The sequence below is a fragment of the Cupressus sempervirens genome, chromosome 2, assembly GCF_028749045.1.
Source record: "Cupressus sempervirens isolate cs-2001-9-10 chromosome 2, ASM2874904v1, whole genome shotgun sequence".
NCBI classification, from domain to species: domain Eukaryota; kingdom Viridiplantae; phylum Streptophyta; class Pinopsida; order Cupressales; family Cupressaceae; genus Cupressus; species Cupressus sempervirens.
The window spans coordinates 721,680,766-721,703,039 of NC_143119.1; the positions used below are offsets into that span (position 1 = coordinate 721,680,766).

Here is a 22,274-nt window from a genome sequence, read left to right on the forward strand (position 1 = left end):
AAGCTAAAGATGAAGTTAGTGTACCATTTATAAAGAGGTTACATCTCAAGCTATGAACAAATAAAAACATAATAAGAATATTCTCAAAACAGAGATGAATGCTAAAAGATTGCAAAAAATCTTATGCTAAAAGGTATTGCAAAGAGTCTCAAAGAACATGATTGTTCACCTTCAACATAGACCATAGTTTCAAGTCAGTGTGTTGGGTGGATATTTTACAACTGACAGTTTTTGTTAAAATTCAGTCGTAAAATAGGTATATCAGCCACAGCGTATGAGACAAAGTCTCTCCTACCTTAAAGGGAAGGCTCCCCCTTCTCACCGTTCGTTGGATCAACTCAAGGTAAGCAAGAAGTTGAGAGATTTTGAAAGAGTATTACCAATACTCTTTCCTCTTAACTTTTAGAAAAGAATCCACTTCCCCGTAGACCGAGTAATGGGCAAGATGAAATCTCTAACTACACTTCTATCTAATAGCTGGAAACGATGATACCGATAAACCAACACAAACACAAAGGCTGATTGAAAGCATACCAATTTGGCTCTAAGTCCTATTTTAATCTATTCTATAAGAATAATCTCTACCATTGGGACACAAAGACTTCCAGAAGTAGGGAATTCTAACTATTTTTGTGAATTGAGAAGGCAATACAAGCTATAGTCAAAGCATCTAGTCTATGTATGACCACAACCGCTCCCAGTCAAAGCTTTCGCTCCGATTACTTCTCAACTCAATATGATCTACGATTAAACACACAATAATAACATAAATCAAAGACAATAGGCACAAATTACAATCAAAGCTTCTAATTTGCTCTATCACAATTGCTTCAAGTCAAAGTCTCGAATTCAATTGCTTCCTTTATTCACTTTTCTCCCAAATTGGTACTACACAGTCAAAGTTATGCTTGCTTGGCAGAGCTTTCTTACATACAACCAAAAGATAATTTTTACAATGAGAGGGGCAATCCTTATATAGAAAAAGAAGTGAGAAAAAGAGGGAGGAAAAAGTGGGAGCGACTCAACCAACTTTGACTTGGTCAAACTAGGTGAGAGAAATTATTGAATTACATGTTATAAGGATATGCAATCGAATTACATGTAATTACATATTTTCATGCAATTCATTCTCTCCAAAAAATACAAACATGAAAACTAAAGAAGGAAGAAAACGAAAGAGAGTTGAAACAATCCTAGGGATTGTTCTCAAGGGCCTTGCACTTGGCGATGCTTGCGGGATTGGAGATTCATGTATTTTGCACCAATGTATCCCCTTTGATGAATCTTTAGTTGTCATTTGAAAACTCAAGCTTTTTCTCGTTCGAGTTGTCATGAATTCTCCTTTGTAGATTGACACATTTTGGAACCTCTGACACTTTGAAAACCTTCTCGATGTTGTCCAAATGTAAGCTCAAAACAACTTTCCATCAGCACCTTTAACTCTCTTTTTTTTTTTTTTTGCAAAGTGCTTGGCGCACTTCCACACAAACTCAGATTCTCAAACAGCCATTTGGAAAATGGAAATCAAATGAATTACTCCTTTAGATTCAAAGCCCGCCTTCTTTACTGGATGTCTTCATTCTTTGAAGAAGTTCTAACATATCTTGAAAAGTGTGTTGTAACATGAAGATGAAAACATCTTCCAATAAGACTAGATCCATGAAAACTTTGGGATTTGAGTTACAATGATGAATCCATGAGGAATGAGTGTTTGAAGTATCGATTAGATACTTATGAAACACATATGATGGCTGGAAACAAACTAGAAAGCATATGTATTTGGCCAAAAAGGGCCAAAATTGGCCTCTCAAGGATGGATTGCATGTGTGCAAAGATGGGCTTTTGTGGGTATGGACAAGAATGCAAGTTGCTATGCATATGGATGTGTACAAATGGTGACTTTGGTGCTTAAAGACTGACCTTCTACCAAAATCAGATTCTCTAAATTCAATTATATGTAAAGTGATTTACATGTAATCGTGACTTAAAGTAAACATGTAATTAGGTTCAGACGATGGAATCACATGTGAATGTGGATGGAGAATGAGATTACATGTAAATGAAATGAATGTATTTGTGTATATTTGAAAATGGATGCAATGTGCTTTAGCAAGCATTAGTGGAATATGATATGATGCAATTGCATGAAAAGATAGAAAGTGGAATGGTGAAGAACGCTCTTGCATTCTTGGGGAAAGAACCTTAGCTTTTTGAAAGAAGAAAATCAAGCAAGCAAACAACAAAACCAAAGTAAGCACAAAACAAAAACATGCCTTTGGTTTTTGACTCAGAAATGACAAATACCAAGTTGTTATCCTATGCAAATTCGCAATTGAATTTTGGGAAAATTCCAAGCACTTGAAAATGAAATATTTCATCTTATTTTAAAAAGATTTGCAAAATACATGGCATATCTTTGGACAAATGTACAATGATGAACCAAAATATGCAATGAAATAGAAAAGGATTGAAAATTTCAACTTACTTGGTGATCAAAGAGCCAAATGTGGAAGATTAATAGGTTTGAAAGAATGTTCCTCCTTCAAATTCGAATCTTCAAACAACTTCTTGACCTTTTCAAAACTTGCAAATTATGATCTCCATTCTCAAATACTTGGGTGTTTTCGCATGTAGAAGGCAAAATGCAAGTTAAAAAACTCATGTAATACAAAAACGGTTTTTGATGTAATGCATGTAGAAGGATGTTTTTGGGCAAAAACATGCCCTCCAAATGCACAAGTATGGGTCGTTTTTTATGCCCTCCGTAAAAAACGTGATTCTCATATGCCAAATCTTGCAACAAAACTCCAAAACGTAATCTCCATTTGCAAACATATGGGCTGGAAGTGCAAATTTCTAAGCGTTTTCAAATAAAATATGCCCTAGAAATTGTAATGTTACCAAGATGATCTTGGTCGTATGCGATCTTAGTCCGAAGGCAATCTCAATCCAAAAGGGATCTCGATTCGAAGGGAACCTTGACCCGAAGGAGAATTGTGCCCGAGGGAAAGTAACCGAGGAAAGTGCCCGCAGGAATTTTTTCCCAAGGAACATACCCGAGGGAAAGTTCCTAAAGGAACGTACCCAAGGGAAAGTTCCTAAGGGAAAGTGCTCGAGTGGAACACCCAAGGGAAAGTGCCGAGGGAAAGTACCTAAGGAAACATACCCGAGGGAAAGTACCCAAGGGAAACACCCGAGGGAAAGTGCTCGAGGGATACTTTCTAAGGGGAAGTGCCTAAAGGAAAGTTTTGATGTCACAGTACTGTTTGAGGAATGTGCCAAAGGGAGTGAGTTGGAGATGCCGAGGGAAAAGTGCCTGAGGAAAAGTTCCTAAGGGAAAGTACCCGAGGGAACATACCCGAGGGTTCTGATGCCATGGTACTGTCTGAGGAATGTGTCGAAGGGAGTGAGTTGGAGATGTCAAGGGCAAGATATAATTCACTAAATGCACCAAACAATAGTTCGACACGGAAGCGTACGCTAACACAGAGATGTAACAAGTTATTGTCGAAACCCAAAATATTATATTTGCAAAACAAAGATGGTGCTCTAGATGTGCCAAATTCGAAGGAAAGTAATACAAGATGGAATAGGGTGAGGGTTGAGTCCTACCGAAACCGGAATAGCCAAGTAGGGAAGATCTTCCACTTCTGAAATGGCGAACAATACAAAATTCCAACAAGAATTTGCAATACAAGAAAATAATCCAAATCACATATCACTACATGTCGTACTTAAATACCCTTCAGAGGGACTTCTAAGAGTTTACAAAGAGAGCCGATGGCAACACCTACAAAAAAATTAAAGATGGGCCTGAGATATACATAAATCAATCGGAACCCCAAATAAATTTATTAATATATTAAATAATTAGAGGTCCAAATAATATTATTTAAATAAATTTGGGGACCATTAATTATTAAAAGTATTTTATTAAAACTTGGGCACATTAGAGAAATGCAAATACATGAAACATTTTTGCTGAAAATGATGAAAAATATGGTCTCTTAATGCATATACATGCATTCAAATGCCAAATTGTAACCTCCAAATGCAAATGCATGGGCTGAAAATGCAATTTTCTGAGCGTATTTAACAAAAAGGTGGCTCCAAAATGCATATATATTGATTTTGTTTGACTTGTGAATGCAAAAATGTCTTCCCCAAATGATTAAACAAGGATCCAAATGCAAATTTGTGGATGAAGACCCAATTTTATGGGCATTTTTAGCAAAAATGTGGCCAAAAAATGGAGGTATTTGAAGTATTTTGACTTAGGAAAGCAAAAACAGGTTCCTCAAATGCATTTGCATGTGTTGGAATGCAAAATCGGGGTCTATGGATGCATTTACATGTTTCAAATGTATTCATATGATGGCTGGAAGTGCAAATCACACTCCAAAGGAGCCATTACATGTTTTAAATATATGCATTTGGAGGTTGAGAAGGCAAATCGCATTCTCCATGCCCAAACGCATGTATTAAATTGCTTGTATTTGGCCAATAATGCAAATCGCACTCTACTTGTGATATTGCATATTTTAAAAACTTGTAATATGATAAAGAATGCAAATCGCACTCTCCATCCTCTATTACATATATTAAAAATATGTATCATGTAATATGTATTGGAAGTTTTTGGCCTTAGAAAGCAAAACCGTGAACTTGGGATGCAATTACATGTTTTACAAATGCCAAATCGTGCTCTATTGGAGAGTTTGCACGTTTAAAATACATGCCTTTTGGTCTTCTATGCAAATCGCACTCTCAATGTGCTTTCCCATGTTTTAAAAACTTGCCTTTAGAGGTTGAGAGAACAAAATGCACTCTCTATGCCTTTTTGCATGTTTTAAAATATGCAATATGTAATATGCATTGAGCAACTTTGGCCTTGCAAGGCAAAATCGTGGACTCTAAATGCATTTACATACAACACTTTAACATATAAAAGACCATGTCCGTGCAATTGCATCTTGGAGGTATATTACATGTTTTAAGCATAGTTACACAGCCCTAGGGAATAGGGGGTCAAGGGAACAAGGGGGCAAGTTTCCAGGACGGGAACATAGAGAGGCCTTAATTTCGGGACGGCACAGGGACGGCGTGGGGACGAAAGCGAGGGACCAGAGGGGTTGTATACACTATACATACGGTACTTAAAATGCTAGTTATGAAAAGATGTATTGCAATATAAGATATAAAGATGTAAAAGAGTAAATACTTGAACATTACATGGAATTGGAACATCGAACATTGCACATAAATAGTCAAATCAGCAAATAGTTAACACCGGGATGTTTCCTCATCCTCGGCGAAGATGGTGGAATTTGGTGGCAGCGCTAGGGACGAGGGAATGGAGTCCCCAAGTCCCCAGTGCGTCGTCGTCCCTGGTGCGTGAGGCAAAAAGGGTGGGACACATCCTCATATTACTATGGTTTTAAGTGTTTAAAAGTGTCTTTTTAGTGCAAATCGCACTCTTGTAGGCCCTTTACATGTAAATAGGTTGAAAGGTGCATTTGCACAACTTAACTGATGAATTAAGCACATGTTTAATTCATTTTTGAGGAAATATTACTTAATTGGGTCAAAAAAAATATTTACACTATATAGTTTATATATCATGTGCAAATATTATTCAAAAAACAAAATTTTACTTAGAAGTTTTGAAATAAAGCATAAAGTAAGTCAAAAATAAATCAAACTATATAGTTAATAAAGTCACTAAGGTGAAATATTAAAAAGCAACTTGCCATGAAAATATAACATAAAGTGCTCTATAGTCACTTAGTGATAAACTTAAATGATAACGTAATTTAAAAACATAACAAAAAGTGAATTTATGTTATATTTTTCAATAAGTGAATGTCAACGTTAAAATTATAACATGATATTTTAAATTTATGCAATTGCATATGGAGAGTCCACCTTTTGGGCACTTAAATGGTCATATATTTTGACTGCCAATTTCGATTAAGCCCTAAGATATACTAAATTGAAGGGAAAACCAAAAGCAAGGGATTGAACAAAACCAAAACACCAAAAGCAAACAAACACACACTCAAAAATGCAAAAAAGGACGTTGAAAGCTTCAAAAACCAAGCATAGACTTACTAAAATGAAAAACAAAAAGGACTTGACGAAAGCCTTCAGTAAAAGGATTCAATATACAAATTGGGGTCGATTGATGAAGATGAGGAATGGTGACATAAAAGACAGAGCACATAAACAAATACCTCTTTACTAAAAAAGATTGTAGAACTAGCAGTTGAGGTTGAGAAAGATGTCAAAGCAGTAGCATTGAACAACTTACCCCAAAAATACAATTACTTTGCTTGCACCTCGAGGTATCATTTCATTGTTTGGAAAAAGTATTGAATACTCTTTTTGGCAAAGAAATGCTTGGGTACTAATGAAACAAGGACAAAAGAACATACTCTTCTTGTTGAAAAGAAAAGATATGACAAGATGAAGAGATAAGACGAAATGTGTCCCAACTATACCAAGTATTAGCTACTAATATGAAAATATAATTGCATACAACAATTTCTATTTGGCATATTACTATAACTAGAATGAATTTTACAAAAGTTATTTTATTGCATTTGTATTTACTTCTTTTGAAAACTCTCCATTCATAACATAAATTTTGTCATTCAATAGTAAGGATAGTTTTATGTGTTTCCTTGGTAAATTATTGTTCTTGTTAGCAAATTCCAAGGTTGCATGGACATGGATACGGTATCGGATACGGGTACAGTATCGGGTACGAGTACGGCTATTTTTTGGGATCTCTCATTTGGGAACAACAAGATAAAACATTCATAAAACACTTTATTATATATATATATATATATAAAACAAATTTTCTGAGGCATTAAAGAAGATTTTCATTATAATCAAAGCATTATGAACACATAATTGCGACATGTTCCAAAACGCTATAGTTAGTTATAGTTTTATTATTAAAACGAGATTCAAATACATAAATACTAATAGTTTGGCAGAATCACATGCTATCAAAAATATGATCACTGTTCTCTTGAAACTCGAGATCTAGATCATCAAGATTATCTAAAGAGCTAGGATAGTTGGATCGTGTGCGACCACCACCTAGATTCTCAAAACCCGTTGACGATTCACCTAAGGAGCCTCCGACTTTGTCAGAATTCTCAAAATTGAGGTTGAGATGTGTCAATGCATTTATGGATACATCAATGTCACTTATCTCTGATTCTACATCCCAAAGTCTATTGGGTCCTTTGATGTAGTCTGTGGAGGAATGTGACAATAGACGAAGATTGGAATGCACATAAACAAGGTCCTCTACTTTGCTGGCTGCCAACCTATTTCGTTTCACATAATGGATAAAGCCATATGTACTCCAATTCCTCTCAGATGTAGAAGAACTAGAAACCTACAATAAAAGTGTTTATATTATAAGTTACAAAGACAAACAATCAAATAAAGTTGAGATAAGAAATAATTCTTATTAGAATAATTAGTATAAAATCAGACCTGTGATGGAAGTTTGATGGCTAGCTTTTGCAAATGTGTAGTCAAGGCACCGTGGAAATTCCACCACGTTATAGGATCCATTTATTTTTAATCTGCCATTGCATCCACATCTGCATAAGTTCCATCAAAAGAAAGCAAATGTCCCAAACTCATCTCAAATCTCTGCAACAACTCTAGGATCTATAAACATTTTATTGAAAGCTTGTTTATATCCTTCAACATCCTCAACATCCCTATTTGGTGCTGTCCTATTTGGCAATGCTATCATATCAGCATGATAGTACTTAGGGTTTAAAGCATATGCCAAAAATTGCAAAGGAGTTGTCATTTTATCACATCTCTTTTTTATTCCCTCATATATTTGCTTATAAAAAAATTCAGAGGGATCTGACTCTTTTGCTATAATAATATCTCTAACTTTCTCCACCATTGTATCTATGCAATCATAGATGTCATCTAATATTGGCTTATCAGTATCACACCGACGAATGAGGGCGTATATTGGCTCAGTGAAAGATAGTAAATAATCTATTTGAGCCCACCAATCCTCATCAAGAATTAATGTCCTTACATTATTTGCTCTATCTATTTGTGATTGTCTCCACACTACCCAAATGTCACTAATTACCATTCTTTTCAAAGCTTGTTTGACATCAACAAGCCTTTTGAGAACAATGTAATGTGTGGCAAAGCGTGTTTCAACCACCTTCAATCAAAAAATAATTATTTTTAAAAACGTATAGATCATAAATACATTTGAATATTTTTAATTTTTAAGACAAGAAATTTACCTTTAATAACTCCAGCTTGGCGAATTGTCTATTAATGGCCAGTGACATTGATGATTACAAATAAACATTTGAATTTATTTGGCTTCTTCATAAATCTTTTGTATCCATTGAATTTTGCCAATTTTTTGTAGCATCAAATTCAAAGAATGAACTACACAAGGAGTCCACCAAATTTTTGGATATCCTTCTTCCACGACCAACCTGGCTGCTCTACATACTTTTGCATTATCTATGATCATTTGAACAACATTTTCTAGCCCCACAAATTCAATTGCTTCAATTAGAATGTTAGCAATAAACTGTGTATCTTTCTCTTCAGCCTTGCATTCCACTGCTCTCAAAAACATTGCCCCCTTTGGGCTCATTGCAACCACATTGATTAGTGGCTTGTTTCTAGCATCCTTCCATCCATCACAAATGATGGAAACCCCTGAAATTTTCCATGAATCTCAGATCACTTGCAACTGTCTATCAATAATATCTTTTTCTTTAATCAAAAGTACAAACCTTCTCGCACCCTGGGCTTTTGTATCCTTTTGGAGCTTCATTAATAGACCTAACCATCTCTTGCCAATATGGGGAGTGAACCACATTAAATGAAATTCCATTCGCATATAGACAACATGCAATACTTTGATCCGTATCCTCTCGACTTTGCAAATTAAACGCCTTTTCAAGAGGTCCTAAATTGCGCCTCTTGTCACCAGTAGATGTTCCTGAAGTTGGATGCAAAGGAGGTCTATTGAGACTTGACCTTTGTGTTGACTTTTGAACTTGGCTATTAGCTTCGTCCTCTTCTTTTTGATACTTTGCAATCTTTTCGCATGACAACCCCTTCCCTGGTTGCCCATCAACCTTTGGACCAGGGCACACTTCACATCCTGTACCTTTTATGTGACAAAGGTGTCCACGAACCCTCGTATAAGAACCATTATAATCAATCAGACACTCATGACACCTCCATTTAAAACCTCCGCCCCCTTGAAATTTTTCGATGATGGTTACATATTTCCATAATGGATATTTAGAATTTGGTTTGATACACTTGTCATTTTTTGATGCTCTGACATCCCCTAACGATGATGCCATGATTATGGTCCTGAAAAAAATTTTAAAACTAGTAATATTATGAAATAAAAACAAATTTACATTGATTTTATAAAGTACAAATTTAAAATTATAATTTATAAAATAATTAGCTTAAATATAAGTCAAATAATTCTTATTTCAAATTTAATTTTACAAGAATATAACTTTAAAACTTGAATCTAAATTATTTTATAATTTAATAATAATTAAATATACTTATAATATTAATTAATTTCGTCAAAATATCTATATAGTTATTAATGTTATTTAATGATTTTTATAAAGTTTAAATAATTAAATCTTAACAAAAACATATAGATAAATTTGATTTAAAATTTAGTAATTGTAAAATTCTAATTTTAATTTTAAATTTAACTTAATTTAAAAACTAAATAATATTAAAATTAAACTATTATACTTTATATTTATTTATTCACTTTTCTAAACTACATATTAATATAATAATTTAATTGACTAATTATCAATACTATTATAAGATTGAAAAATAAAATAAAATTTAAACTAGAATCGTATTAAAAAAAATTGAAAATAATTTATAAAACTTACACAAACATTAGGGACAATGAAAAATCGAACCAAATTTTAAAAACAATAACATTACCTGTGAGCTGCGACGAGAAAACGACGGACGCAGACACAGACGCAAACGCAGAAAGACGAAAACACAAAACAGGAACAATCAAACGCAAATTGCCAGAATAGGAACAATCAAACACAAATTGCTAGAACAAGAACAATCAAACGCAATTCATTATTCAATCACCAGAGAAATTGATACAAAACAGAACAAGAACAATCGCATTCATTTATAACAACTTGTTCCTTGATTTTTCCCGTTAAATCTATAGTTAACTGAAGATTTTCCAGTTTGATTCATTTATTTTTAGAATTTGTATTCCTTGTTTCCAAATACAGCATTTAATTTCTTTGAAAAACGGCAGTCCTTCTGTTTGCCAAAGTTATTGCCGTTTAAAACTACAAGTAACTCGTTTTTTACCCTAAATTCGGCTCTAAAAAATTAGCAAGTTGCAATCAACGTTTCTAGCATGGGTCTGGAAAAGACGACTTTCAAAATACAGGTGGAAACGAATTTCCCTCCGTATTTGTGCCGTTTTGTATCCATATCCGTATCAGATATGGCAATACGTGTGTCTAGGGTTGGGGGGTGGTGTTTCCGGTAACTCTGGCAAATTCATTAATATAATACAGAAAGATGTTTGAAATGATTCGATGTGTTATTTCAGCTGAATCAAAAAGTAATAGAAAGCAAAAGCCTGAATGCTTCAGCATTTGCGATACCAAATGGCCATTTAGCTTAAAACTCAACTAATAATATAAAACTCTAATCAAAATAAAATAAAAGAAGTAAACAATACATATATAGTGGTTGTATAATCCACTAGAATAACCACATAGCATACAATAGGACCATCTTGTTAGTGCTAAAGAGTCAACGAGAATAATAATATAAAACATAATAATTAAATGTCTTCTGCAATAATCCCTCCCACCTTTTCTTATAAGGGCATGCTTTACAGTATTAAAGCAACTAGCAGCATATCATTGTAGAAGCACAATGTTTAGGCACTTTAGTCATGTTAATTGTTGAATCTTTGTAAGTGTACTTTGGCACAGAATTGAAACTAAAAAAATCGGAATGAATTGTATTAACAATACACACAAATAAACAGAGTTTATAAATGATATAAAAAAGAGTTAACTAAAAAGCAAAGTTGTCTAAATAAAGATGTATAAGAATAGACCAGATTTAAACGAACTAAATATAAAGCCTAAATGATCATTAACTAAGGTTCTACAGTAACGAGCTAAATATAGGAAGAACCTAAGATACTAGAAAATATTCTAATACCATCCCTTAATGGTCATTCTATTAACTAGCCTGCTGAAGACTATATATGTCTTGTGATCATAAATCTTTCAGAACATTTTGCTGGTGCTAAGACCCTCCCTGGATCTGCAGAATGGCAATGACAAAGAGTAGCCTAGAAAAAAACAGAGAAGGTTGTCCCCTTCTTCAAATAGTTTGCAACAAGAGACAAGAGTCTGGAATTACCTCTGACATTGATGAGTGTGCCACTAAACCTCCCAAATTCTGCAAAACTTTTGACTAAAAATTATCAAAAAATGTCCAACTTGATGGTGGCTAACATAACTATCCTTCCCCATAAATAGAGACACTTACTGAGAACAACCACCAAGATTTTCAAGCAAACTCGGCAAACCCTCCAAACCATTGTGTCATGTCCCCTTTTTAGCGACACAATTCCTACAGTAGATTTGCCTATCATCGACTCTCGTAGGCAAATGATTTTGGAGAGAGAATCATCTCGCCAGAAGGTTGCATTTTGCTACATCCAGTAAATGGGGCCTACATGTTCTAATGATGAATTAAGATTGCACTTTTAATTTAATAAAGTTATTTAATTTGTTTTATAAAGTTATTTGATAATAAAAGTGCATTATAATAAGATATTATAAAAGACGATTTCGGAAGCTTCCAGTGACTTCTCAAAAAAGTGAATAAATAGAGGACAAGAGGCACCCATTTGGACAAGCGATTTTGTGGATTCAATTATTTATCATATTGGAGCAATTTGTGGCCTTTGATCTGCAAATTTCCATAGGTCTTTGAGAACGAAAACTCTCAGATCTGCATAACTGAGGAGGTGAGATATCTTCCGAAGGGTTGCTCATTGGAGATGGCGTTCAGCTATTTCATGATGGATTAATCTGGAGATTGATTTTTAAAGGGTTCAAACGTGCAAAGGAATAAGAAGTTTCATCCAGCTTTAAATATATCCCAAACAAGCAAATTCGAATAAAGGCGACATGCACTCTGTTAGGATTTTCAGAATGTCCCGCTAGACCCCAAATGTGGAATCGGAATTAATTATTTGGACAGTATTTTTGGGCAATTCGAGCACTGCCATTCATACATATTTCCGTCACTTGTCTGAGACGAAGGAAATTACGCAAAAACGACTGAAGGGGGCCGTTCTAGCCGCAGGCATCAGTATCGAGTGTGAGGACGAATTCCACTGGAACGCGAGCTGTTGAAGTCGGGACACGGTGACAAGCTGCGGATTTAGTCAGAGATCATTCTGTTTCAGTTATCTGTCAAAATCAGGGAGAAGCTGAAGAACAGACAAGGTACGAGGTGTTAATCTGACTCATATTTGAGACTGTCGGTTGAAGCGTCGACTTCAGGTTTATTTAACATTAATTTGGATATCATCGAAATAACAATTAAAGGGCAAAAGTGTTTATATATATATATATATATATATATCAAACGTTGTTGCAATTGTAATAAGTGTAACAAATCAGTATAATCAGTTTTCCCTAAATTTTTGGTACTGTTGTTATCTCCTGTTTCATTGGTTTATGTCAATCAATTTGGTGAATTATTTGAGACATTACACTTTACCATTGAACAGTTGCATGCTTAGTTTTGATAAAAATTCATAATGCAAGGCAAGAGTTTACGAATTGTCACTATTCAGCATTGTTTCTTATTGACCTTTATAGTAAGGGTCATCTCAATGGTATCAGAGCAGTTTTCCTGCCATCCTGTTGGGTAGAACATCTTATGCAACCTTATTTCCGATATTATATCCGCAGAAGAGCAACACTTAAGGGCGAACAAAAATTCAGAGATATGGGTGAGAGATAGTCACAGAGTCCACCTAGATTTCCCAGAATTGATGATGATGAAACCAGAGAGTTTTACAGAATCATGACTACCGGACAGCAAGAAATAGCCCAATCACTACAAGCTTTGACTACCATAATGGAAAGAGTTGTTCAGCCCAGGATTCAGGAACAAGGTAGAGGTACACCTGATCATGATAATAGAAGTGTGGCAGGCTCACAAGGTGCTCCTAGGCGCAGATCATGGACAGCAAATAGGCCTACTCGTCCCACCTTCCTAAGAGAGGAGGCTCAGGAGATAGGAGAAGATAATTTGCCGGATGATTTTCAGGATGATCTCAAAGCTGCTACTGCAGAGTGGCAGGCATTACCACCACATGTGCGTGAACTATTGAACTTTGATCGCTATCTGAACCAAAGGAGAGAGCATATGAGTAGTAGCCGTCAGAATAGGAGGTCTAGAGGAGGTCATGATAGTGAGTTGCAGCGAGCTGCTAGCAAACTCACTTTACCATCTTTCGATGGAAGTGGTCAGATGACAGCACAGGCATGGATTCATAAGTTGGACACCTTCCTAGCCTTAAGGCCTATGTCTAAGATAGATGCCATCAGGTACGCCACTTTGCATTTGGAAGGCGCAGCTCATGATTGGTGGTCGCATGGGATGGTCACTTTGCAGCACAATCAGATAACATCTTACCAGGACTTTGTGGATAGACTGGTTGAGCGTTTTGATAAAAAGGATCCGGAGATTTATTTTTGCGACCTCGCACAGTTAAGACAGTTAGGCAATTTGGAGATTTATATTAGTGAATTTCAGAGGTTGTCAGTTATGTTACAGGATGTGTCTGAGAAACGGTTGGTTATCTTATTCACAGAAAGATTGTCCGAACCCCTTAAGGGGTGGATTAAGGCATTTGATTCACCAACACTTCAAGAGGCCATGAGGAAAGCACGGAGTATGGAGCTTACAGCACCTTCTAGTAGGTTCACTTCCAGGAGTACTACTTCTTTCAAAAACAATAAGGAGTTTGATAAAAATAAAGGGAAGAGTATTGAAACCAAAGGAAAATCTACTACACCCCTAGATGCAGAAGCATTAAACGACTTGCGCAAGAAGAAACTATGTTTTTATTGCAAAGGCCCATATGACAAGGACCATGATTGTCCTTTGAGACCTAAGGGAAAGGCCAATAGAGTTATGTGGGCATATTATGAAGGATCAGATTCTGACAGTACGGCAAATGAGGATGATCACAGTAGTTCAGAACCTGAAGAAGAAACAAGAAATTCAGAGCAAAAGGAAGAAATTGAGTTACATTTACAGCAGAGGCATTTGTCTAGTATTCAGCAAGAGGGATCTTTTAGGTTACGTGGTGTTCTAGCAGGACAGAAGGTGATCACATTGGTTGATACAGGTGCTACGCACAACTTCATTGATGCATGTCTGGTTGAGCGCCGTGGTATTAAGACAGAGGAGTTTGAGGGTCTCCGAGTACAGGTTGCTGATGGATACACTCTTAAGTGGTTAGAGACATGCCTTTAAGCCTGAATAATTATGAGTTTAAAGCATATTACCATGTGGTCAATATGGGCGACTTGGATATCGTTTTGGGTATGACATGGTTACGTTTATTGGGTGAAGTCACTTTCCGCCTCAAGGACATGGAGATCAAGTTTGAGGTAGATGGGAAGCAGCATGTGTTGAGAGCTATTAGGAATAGTGACATCCGAACCATTTCTCTCAGGAGATTGGAAAGATTGGTGAGGCATAATGATATTGAATGGGCAGCCATGTGTACTCTCATGCCCACAAAGGAGGAACAACAAAAGACAGAATATCATCCAGACATCCAGATATTGAGGGAAAAGTATAGTAAGGTATTCAGCGATATTCCACCTGGTACACCACCTGATAGAGGGATTGAGCGCATCATCGAATTAGAAGAGGGGGCTAAACCAGTTATGATTACTCCATACAAACATCCAAAAAGGCTTAAGGATGAAATAGAGAAAACCATCAAGGAGCTTCTCACAATGGGACACATTAGACCTAGTAAGTCTCCTTTTGCTTCTTCAGTAGTTTTGGTAAAGAAGAAAGATGGTTCTCTTCGGATGTGCATTGATTACAAAATGCTGAATAAGAAGACCATTAAGAATAGATATCCTATTCCACGGATTGATGAGCTGATAGATGAACTACATGGGGCATGCTACTTTAGTAAGATAGACTTGAGATCCGGTTACCACCAAATTAGAGTCAGAGAACAAGACATAGAGAAGACTGCCTTCAGATGTCATTGTGGACACTTTGAGTTTGTAGTAATGCCATTCGGGTTGACCAATGCACCAGCTACTTTCCAGTCCACCATGAATAAGGTCTTCCATCATCAGCTGAGGAAGTTTGTGTTGGTTTTCTTTGATAATATCTTGGTATACAGTCGGACATGGCGTGAGCATATGGAGCATTTAGAAACAGTACTGAATACTTTGCAGGCAGAGTCCTTGTATGCCAAAGAGTCCAAATGTGATTTGGGCAATGACCGAGTTATTATACTTAGGTCATATTATCAGTAGAGAAGGAGTACGGATGGATCCTGATAAGATTCGTGCTATTGTGGAGTGGCCTATTCCTGAGAACCTGACCCAGCTGAGAGGATTCCTCGATTTATGTGGCTTCTATCGCAGATTTGTTTGCGGATATTCGCGACATGCGGCTCCTATGACAGATTTGCTCAAAAAAGGAGCTTTTGTTTCGACAGCAAAGGCACAGGCTTGTTTTGACAGATTTAAGGAGATCATGACTTCATGCCCGGTACTAGCATTGCCCGATTTCTCAAAGCCATTTGAACTTCAGTGCGACGCCTCAGGAGATGGTATTGGGGCTGTTTTGATGCAGGACAAACACCCTATTGCATATGAGAGCAGGAAACTCCGTGGGCCAGAAAGATCATTGAGCATTTACGATAAGGAGATGTTTAGCTATCATGCACGCATTAGCTAAATTCAGGCAGTATCTAATAGGAGGTAAGTTTTGTATAAAAACTGACCACAACAGTTTGAGACATTTCCTTGGATAGAGAGATCTCAATGATAGACAGCAAAAATGGGTGAGTAAGCTGCAGGCATACAACTTTGATATATCATACGTTAAGGGCACTCAGAATGTTGTAGCAGACGCCTTGTCACGCAGGCCACATCTTAGTGCGATGGTTGAGATCTCTAAAGATTGGAAGCATTTAATTGTTGCAGAATACGCTAGAGACTCTTGGGCATCTGGGATAGTTGACGGGACCATTGTTGATATCAGGTATACACTTGTGGATGAATTGATTATTTACAAGAATAGGATTTTTTAGTCCCAGGATCCAAGATGAAGCGGACTATTATGAGGGCTCTTCATCATTCACCAATAGCTGGTCATCCCGAGTACTTTAAAACATATAGACAGGGGCGAGAACGGTTTACATGGAAAGGACTCAAGACGGATGTGTTGCAGCATGTTCGTGAGTGTCCTGTTTGTCAGCAGAATAAACAAGAACACACTTTCCCAGCAAGACTCCTACAGCCACTTCCCATTCCAGATCAAAAGTGGGAATGCACATCCATGGATTTCATTACAGGGTTGCCCAAGGCTCAGGGACGCGATTGCATTTATGTGGTGGTGGATAGACTAACGAAATATGCTCACTTCTTTCCTATCACCACTACTTACACAGCAGTATAGGTAGCTGAGGTATTCTTCAAAGAGGTTTTCAAATTACATGGGATACCCCGCAGTGTTGTCAGTGACAGGGATAGTAGATTCTTGAGTCATTTTTGGCGAGAGGTGTTCCGATTATGTAGCACTGAGCTCACACCCAGTACTAGTTATCACCCGCAAACTGATGGACAGACGGAAATAGTGAACAAGTGGGTGGAAGGCTACTTGAGAAATTACGTGGCTGATCAACAGAAGGCATGGGTAAGATGGATTTACTTGTGTGAATATTGTTACAATACCACTTTTCACATGTCTATTCAAATGACACCTTTCCGAGCGTTATATGGGTATGATGCACCGAGCTTTATCGACTTGCTGATGGGTGATGTTCGGGTTCCACGTGCCAGGAATTTGATTCAAGAGAGTAAAGACATTATTAGCACTCTTCGGGATAACATAGCTCGGGCACAGAATCAATATAAGCAGTATGCAAATCACAAGAGGACAGAGAGAAGCTTTGAGGTGGGTGACATGGTCTACCTCATGCTTCAACCATTTTGACAATCTACTCTCAAAAAGAGTGGGTCAGAGAAGCTCAAGCCTAGGTATTATGGGCCTTTCAGGATCACCAGGCGAATAGGGGAATTGGCTTATGAGCTTGAGCTTCCCGCAGATAGCAAAGTGTACAATGTGTTCCATGTGTCGCGTCTCAAAAAGGCGTTGGGACAGAATGCGGTGCCTTCCACGGTGTTACCTCCCTTGGATGATGAAGAAAAATTGATCTTAGTACCGGAATTCATTTTGGAAAGCAAGGAAAAACAGCTCCGCAGAAGGGTAATCAGAGAATATTTGGTTAAATGGAGAGATCTACCAGTTGAAAATGCCACTTGGGAAAATGAAACAATTTTGCGGCATCCAGCTTTGAGATTGCTTGAGGGCAAGCAATTTCAAGAAGGGCGGACTGTCATGTCCCCTTTTTAGCAACACAATTCCTACAGTAGATTTGCCTATCATCGACTCTCGTAGGCAAATGATTTTGGAGAGAGAGTCATCTCGCCAGAAGGTTGCATTTTGCTACATCCAGTAAATGGGGCCTACATGTTCTAATGATGAATTAAGGTTGCACTTTTAATTTAATAAAGTTATTTAATTTGTTTTATAAAGTTATTTGATAATAAAAGTGCATTATAATAAGATATTATAAAAGACGATTCCGGAAGCTTCTAGTGACTTCTCAAAAAAGTGAATAAATAGAGGACAAGAGGCACCCATTTGGACAAGCGATTTTGTGGATTCAATTATTTATCATATTGGAGCAATTTGTGGCCTTCGGTCTGCAAATTTCCATAGGTCTTTGAGAACGATAACTCTCTCAGATCTGCATAACTGAGGAGGTGAGATATCTTCCAAAGGGTTGCTCATTGGAGATGGCGTTCAGCTATTTCATGATGGATTAATCTGGAGATTGATTTTTAAAGGGTTCAAACGTGCAAAGGAATAAGAAGTTTCATCCAGCTTTAAATATATCCCAAACAAGCAAATTCGAATAAAGGCGACATGCACTCTGTTAGGATTTTCAGAATGTCCCGTTAGACCCCAAATGTGGAATCGGAATTAATTATTTGGACAGTATTTTTGGGCAATTCGAGCACTGCCATTCATACATATTTCCGTCACTTGTCTCAAACGAAGGAAATTTCACAAAAACGACTGAAGGGGGCTGTTGTAGCCGCAGGCATCAGTATCGAGTGTGAGGACGAATTCCGCTGGAACACGAGCTGTTGAAGTCGGGACACGGTGACAAGCTGCAGATTCAATCAGAGATCATTCCGTTTCAGTTATTTGTCAAAATCGGGGAGAAGCTGAAGAACAGACAAGGTACGGGGTGTTAATCCGACTCATATTTGAGACTACCGGTTGAAGCGTCGACTTCAGGTTTATTTAACATTAATTTGGATATCATTGAAATAACAATTAAAGGGCAAAAGTGTTTATATATATATATATATCAGACACTGTTGCAATTGTAATAAGTGTAACAGATCAGTATAATCAGTTTTCCCTAAATTTTTGGTACTGTTGTTATCTCCTGTTTCATTGGTTTATGTCAATCAATTTGGTGAATTATTTGAGACATTACACTTTACCATTGAACAGTTGCATGCTTAGTTTTGATAAAAATTCATAGTGCAAGGCAAGAGTTTGCGAATTGTCACTATTCAGCATTGTTTCTTATTGACCTTTATAGTAAGGGTCATCTCACATTGTAAATGAGTAGGATGTCCCAAAATAGACTGCAAGGTACTATGTTTTGAAGTTAACAAAGCATCATTTTTTTAGAAAAAAATCAGTAAAAAAACTTTATAATAGACCCTAAGAGCGAATTCCACACAAACTTCACGAATTACGAAAATCACAAATAATTTTCGAGGTCAAAAATGATCATAACCGAGCACAAAATCCTAGACACAAATAGAAGAATTTGAAACACATTTTTTGAGGAAACAATTATTAAAACCCAACAAATAATTTTTGAGGAACAATTATTAAAACCCTCCCCAAAGATGGTCTGATTAGAATGTATAGGAGGCACTCATTCTCATTTGAATGCAGAAAAGCTAGAGCCTTCTACTAGGACCCTTCATGTAAAGATTTTGTGTTTGTCAGCCATTTCTTGCAATCTTTCTTCATGTGACCAAACTTGTGACAATAATTGCACTAAACTCTTCTTCTTTGAAGATGTTAGAGGTTCACCTAATCCATTTTGTTGGGAGAATTGAGGCGTACATGTGTTCTAGTCTAAGGCTTGCGCTAGGAAGGCCACCTATTTAGAAGATGAGGCACTTGCATGACTTCCAAACTGTTGCTTCCATTTATCCTATTGCAGAAGCTTGTTGCATAGATCAGAGAACATCAGTACAACACTAGTAGAATTGATATTAAGTGTGTCTATGAAATCATTGTAGGATTGGGGTAGGCTTTTCAACGTGATCACTACCATATCTTCTTCCTCCATATTGAGGCCAATAGCCTAAAGTTGGCCACTGATGTCCTTGATTTTTGTAAGATGTGCCTAAAGATATGTCTCATAATCCATCATGATAAAAACAACATATTCTTCAGAAAGAAAGTGCAGCTCTTCTGATATGTCTCATGAAGATCCTTCAAGATGTCCTAGATGTCTTAGATCTCTTTAGTTGTTTTGTCGAAAGACACCTGAGGGAGATGATCATCTATAGTTGAGAGTTTAATCAGCATGACAACTTCTTGATTATGTTCATCACATTTGTCTTAATCTATCCAAGTTTGAGTAAGGTGGGATTCCGCATCCAAAACTATCTTATTGAGACAACGATATACAAATATTGTCATCATATGCTGCTTATTGGTGATTGCAGCCATTGATCTATTGATTCCCTTCCAAAATAATGTTGGTCAAAGATACCATCACTGAAACTAACATTATTGGTCAACCCTATAAAGGCATGAAAATAAAAACAGATGTTGCACAATTTGCAAAACAAAACACATTGGAAAAGGCTAAACTGGGAAAAAAATTCAAACTTGGTAAACCTAAAAAAAATTGTCAGAAAAAATTCTTTTGTGGAAATTTTCAGAAAATCCTAGCCAGGTTTAACGGTTGAAAAACTGAACTCCTAAAAAAATACAAAAAATAAAACAATTGCCAAACCCCGAATTCTCGGATTTGGGGTTATGGGCCCAAAGAAAACAGTGAAAAAAAATCTCCTGCCCACATAATACAGAAAACCCTCACCCAAAATATTACTGACAAATCACTAGATCTGAATTTTACAGTAAAACATAGCTCGAGTTTGAAGCAGACTGCAAAAAAATTTGCACAGAAAATTTCACTGCCCTACTACCATGAAACTTTAAATAACGGAATGCATTGTATTAAGTTATTAATAAGACACACAAATAAATAGAGTTTACAAATGCTATAAAAAGAGGTAACTAAAAATCAAAGTTGTCTAAATAAAGAAAATGTCTAAAAATAGACCAGAATAAGAAAACTAAAAATAAAGCCTAAATGACCATTAAATAAGGTTCTAGAATAACAAGCTAAATATAGCAAGAACCTAAGATACTAGAAATATTCTAGTAAGAATAAACTAGGATTTCCAGAGAACAAATATTTTTCATACGTTTAAATCTCCTACACTGCAAGACACCTACAGAATGTAGAATAAAACAACTGTAGTATAGCAGGCAGTACAGGTCATATATTTGTTCTCAGTTTCAAGCCCCTCGTTAAAATTGTGATGCATTAAGTCTCAATATATAAACCCCCTTTTTAAAGGCATCAAGAACAGAAACCAATGGATACACTTGCTCATAGTAAAATGCACAAATAGCATCCAAAAATGCATTTATAATGTTGTCAATACCACCCAACAGTGAAAATAGATTTATCTAGATTCTATACATTAAAAATTAGATACCAAGCAGAAGTTCTTGTCTTGAGTGTCTACAACACTTTTCATAACAGTAACCAACAAGCACCTCCCCAAAAGAAATGGAAAAAGGAGCATACTCTGCAGGACTAAAATTAGATTTGGGAGCATTACCTTCTCCAGCAGCTATAAGAGACAAAGCGTGAGCTGGAGATAAAACCACCTCCTCTTTAATACCTTCAACATATGTTCCCTGGAATAAAAGCAATTCACAATCATACAACTATGAAACAAATGTCTATCATATATTGATACTATATACACGACAAGAGCCATAGAGCAATCGTGTTACTTGGTATATCATTTGCCAATAACTCATTTTCAATAACCAGATAAAATGTAGTAGTCCATAACCTTTTATGGAGTGAATATTTTACAAACTTAAGCATTTTATCAGCTGACAAAAAGAAGCAATTGCATTTCTACAATACCCAATTTTGTAAAACATGAAAACATTAGAGGATTACAACAAAATTCTTCTTAACAAACAAGAATTTTCACTTGCCTGCACTAAACAAGTCCTGACCACGAAGTCAGAATAAACAAATTCACTCCCTCTGATCCCATGCAATTCAACAAAATATCACAGATAGATAATTGAGCTTCTCTGAACGTTTTAGAATATTTGCCAACTAAAGGTTTAGATTGCCTTCAAAAGATTAAAAAGTTGGTTTTCCTAAGAATACTGAATAAGGTCACACATTGAATGATTTTATAAATTGAATTGTTTTCACCCCATTGACCTTCTTCCATAAACCAACCACACGCCACAAACTTGAATTAACCATGTCTAAAATAAGTCGGAAGCTAGAATCTGAAGACTCTTGATTGCCAAACTCTGCTTTGTAACTAATTTGAAAAAGAAATGTCAACAACTGTGGATAAAAGAATGTATTGTGAGCCTTGTAATTTAACGGCTATGTTGAGAACTTAACAAGGTAGAGTTCATATCCATGTACAGCAATTATATGCATTACCAATTTGCTCCTCATTTACACAAATATGTAT

General features: G+C 36.3%; 1 protein-coding gene across 2 annotated transcripts in view; it reads right to left on the reverse strand.

The window, feature by feature from the left end:
- The window catches only part of LOC149575414 (kinesin-like protein KIN-7E, chloroplastic), a 139,271-nt gene that overhangs the window by 70,573 nt on the left and 46,424 nt on the right, over positions 1 to 22,274 (reverse strand). For both annotated transcript variants that reach the window (XM_089815146.1, XM_089815147.1), the window contains exon 8: positions 21,381 to 21,459. In XM_089815146.1, coding sequence (XP_089671272.1) covers positions 21,381 to 21,459 — 79 coding nt within the window. The remainder of the gene's footprint in view (positions 1 to 21,380; positions 21,460 to 22,274) is intronic.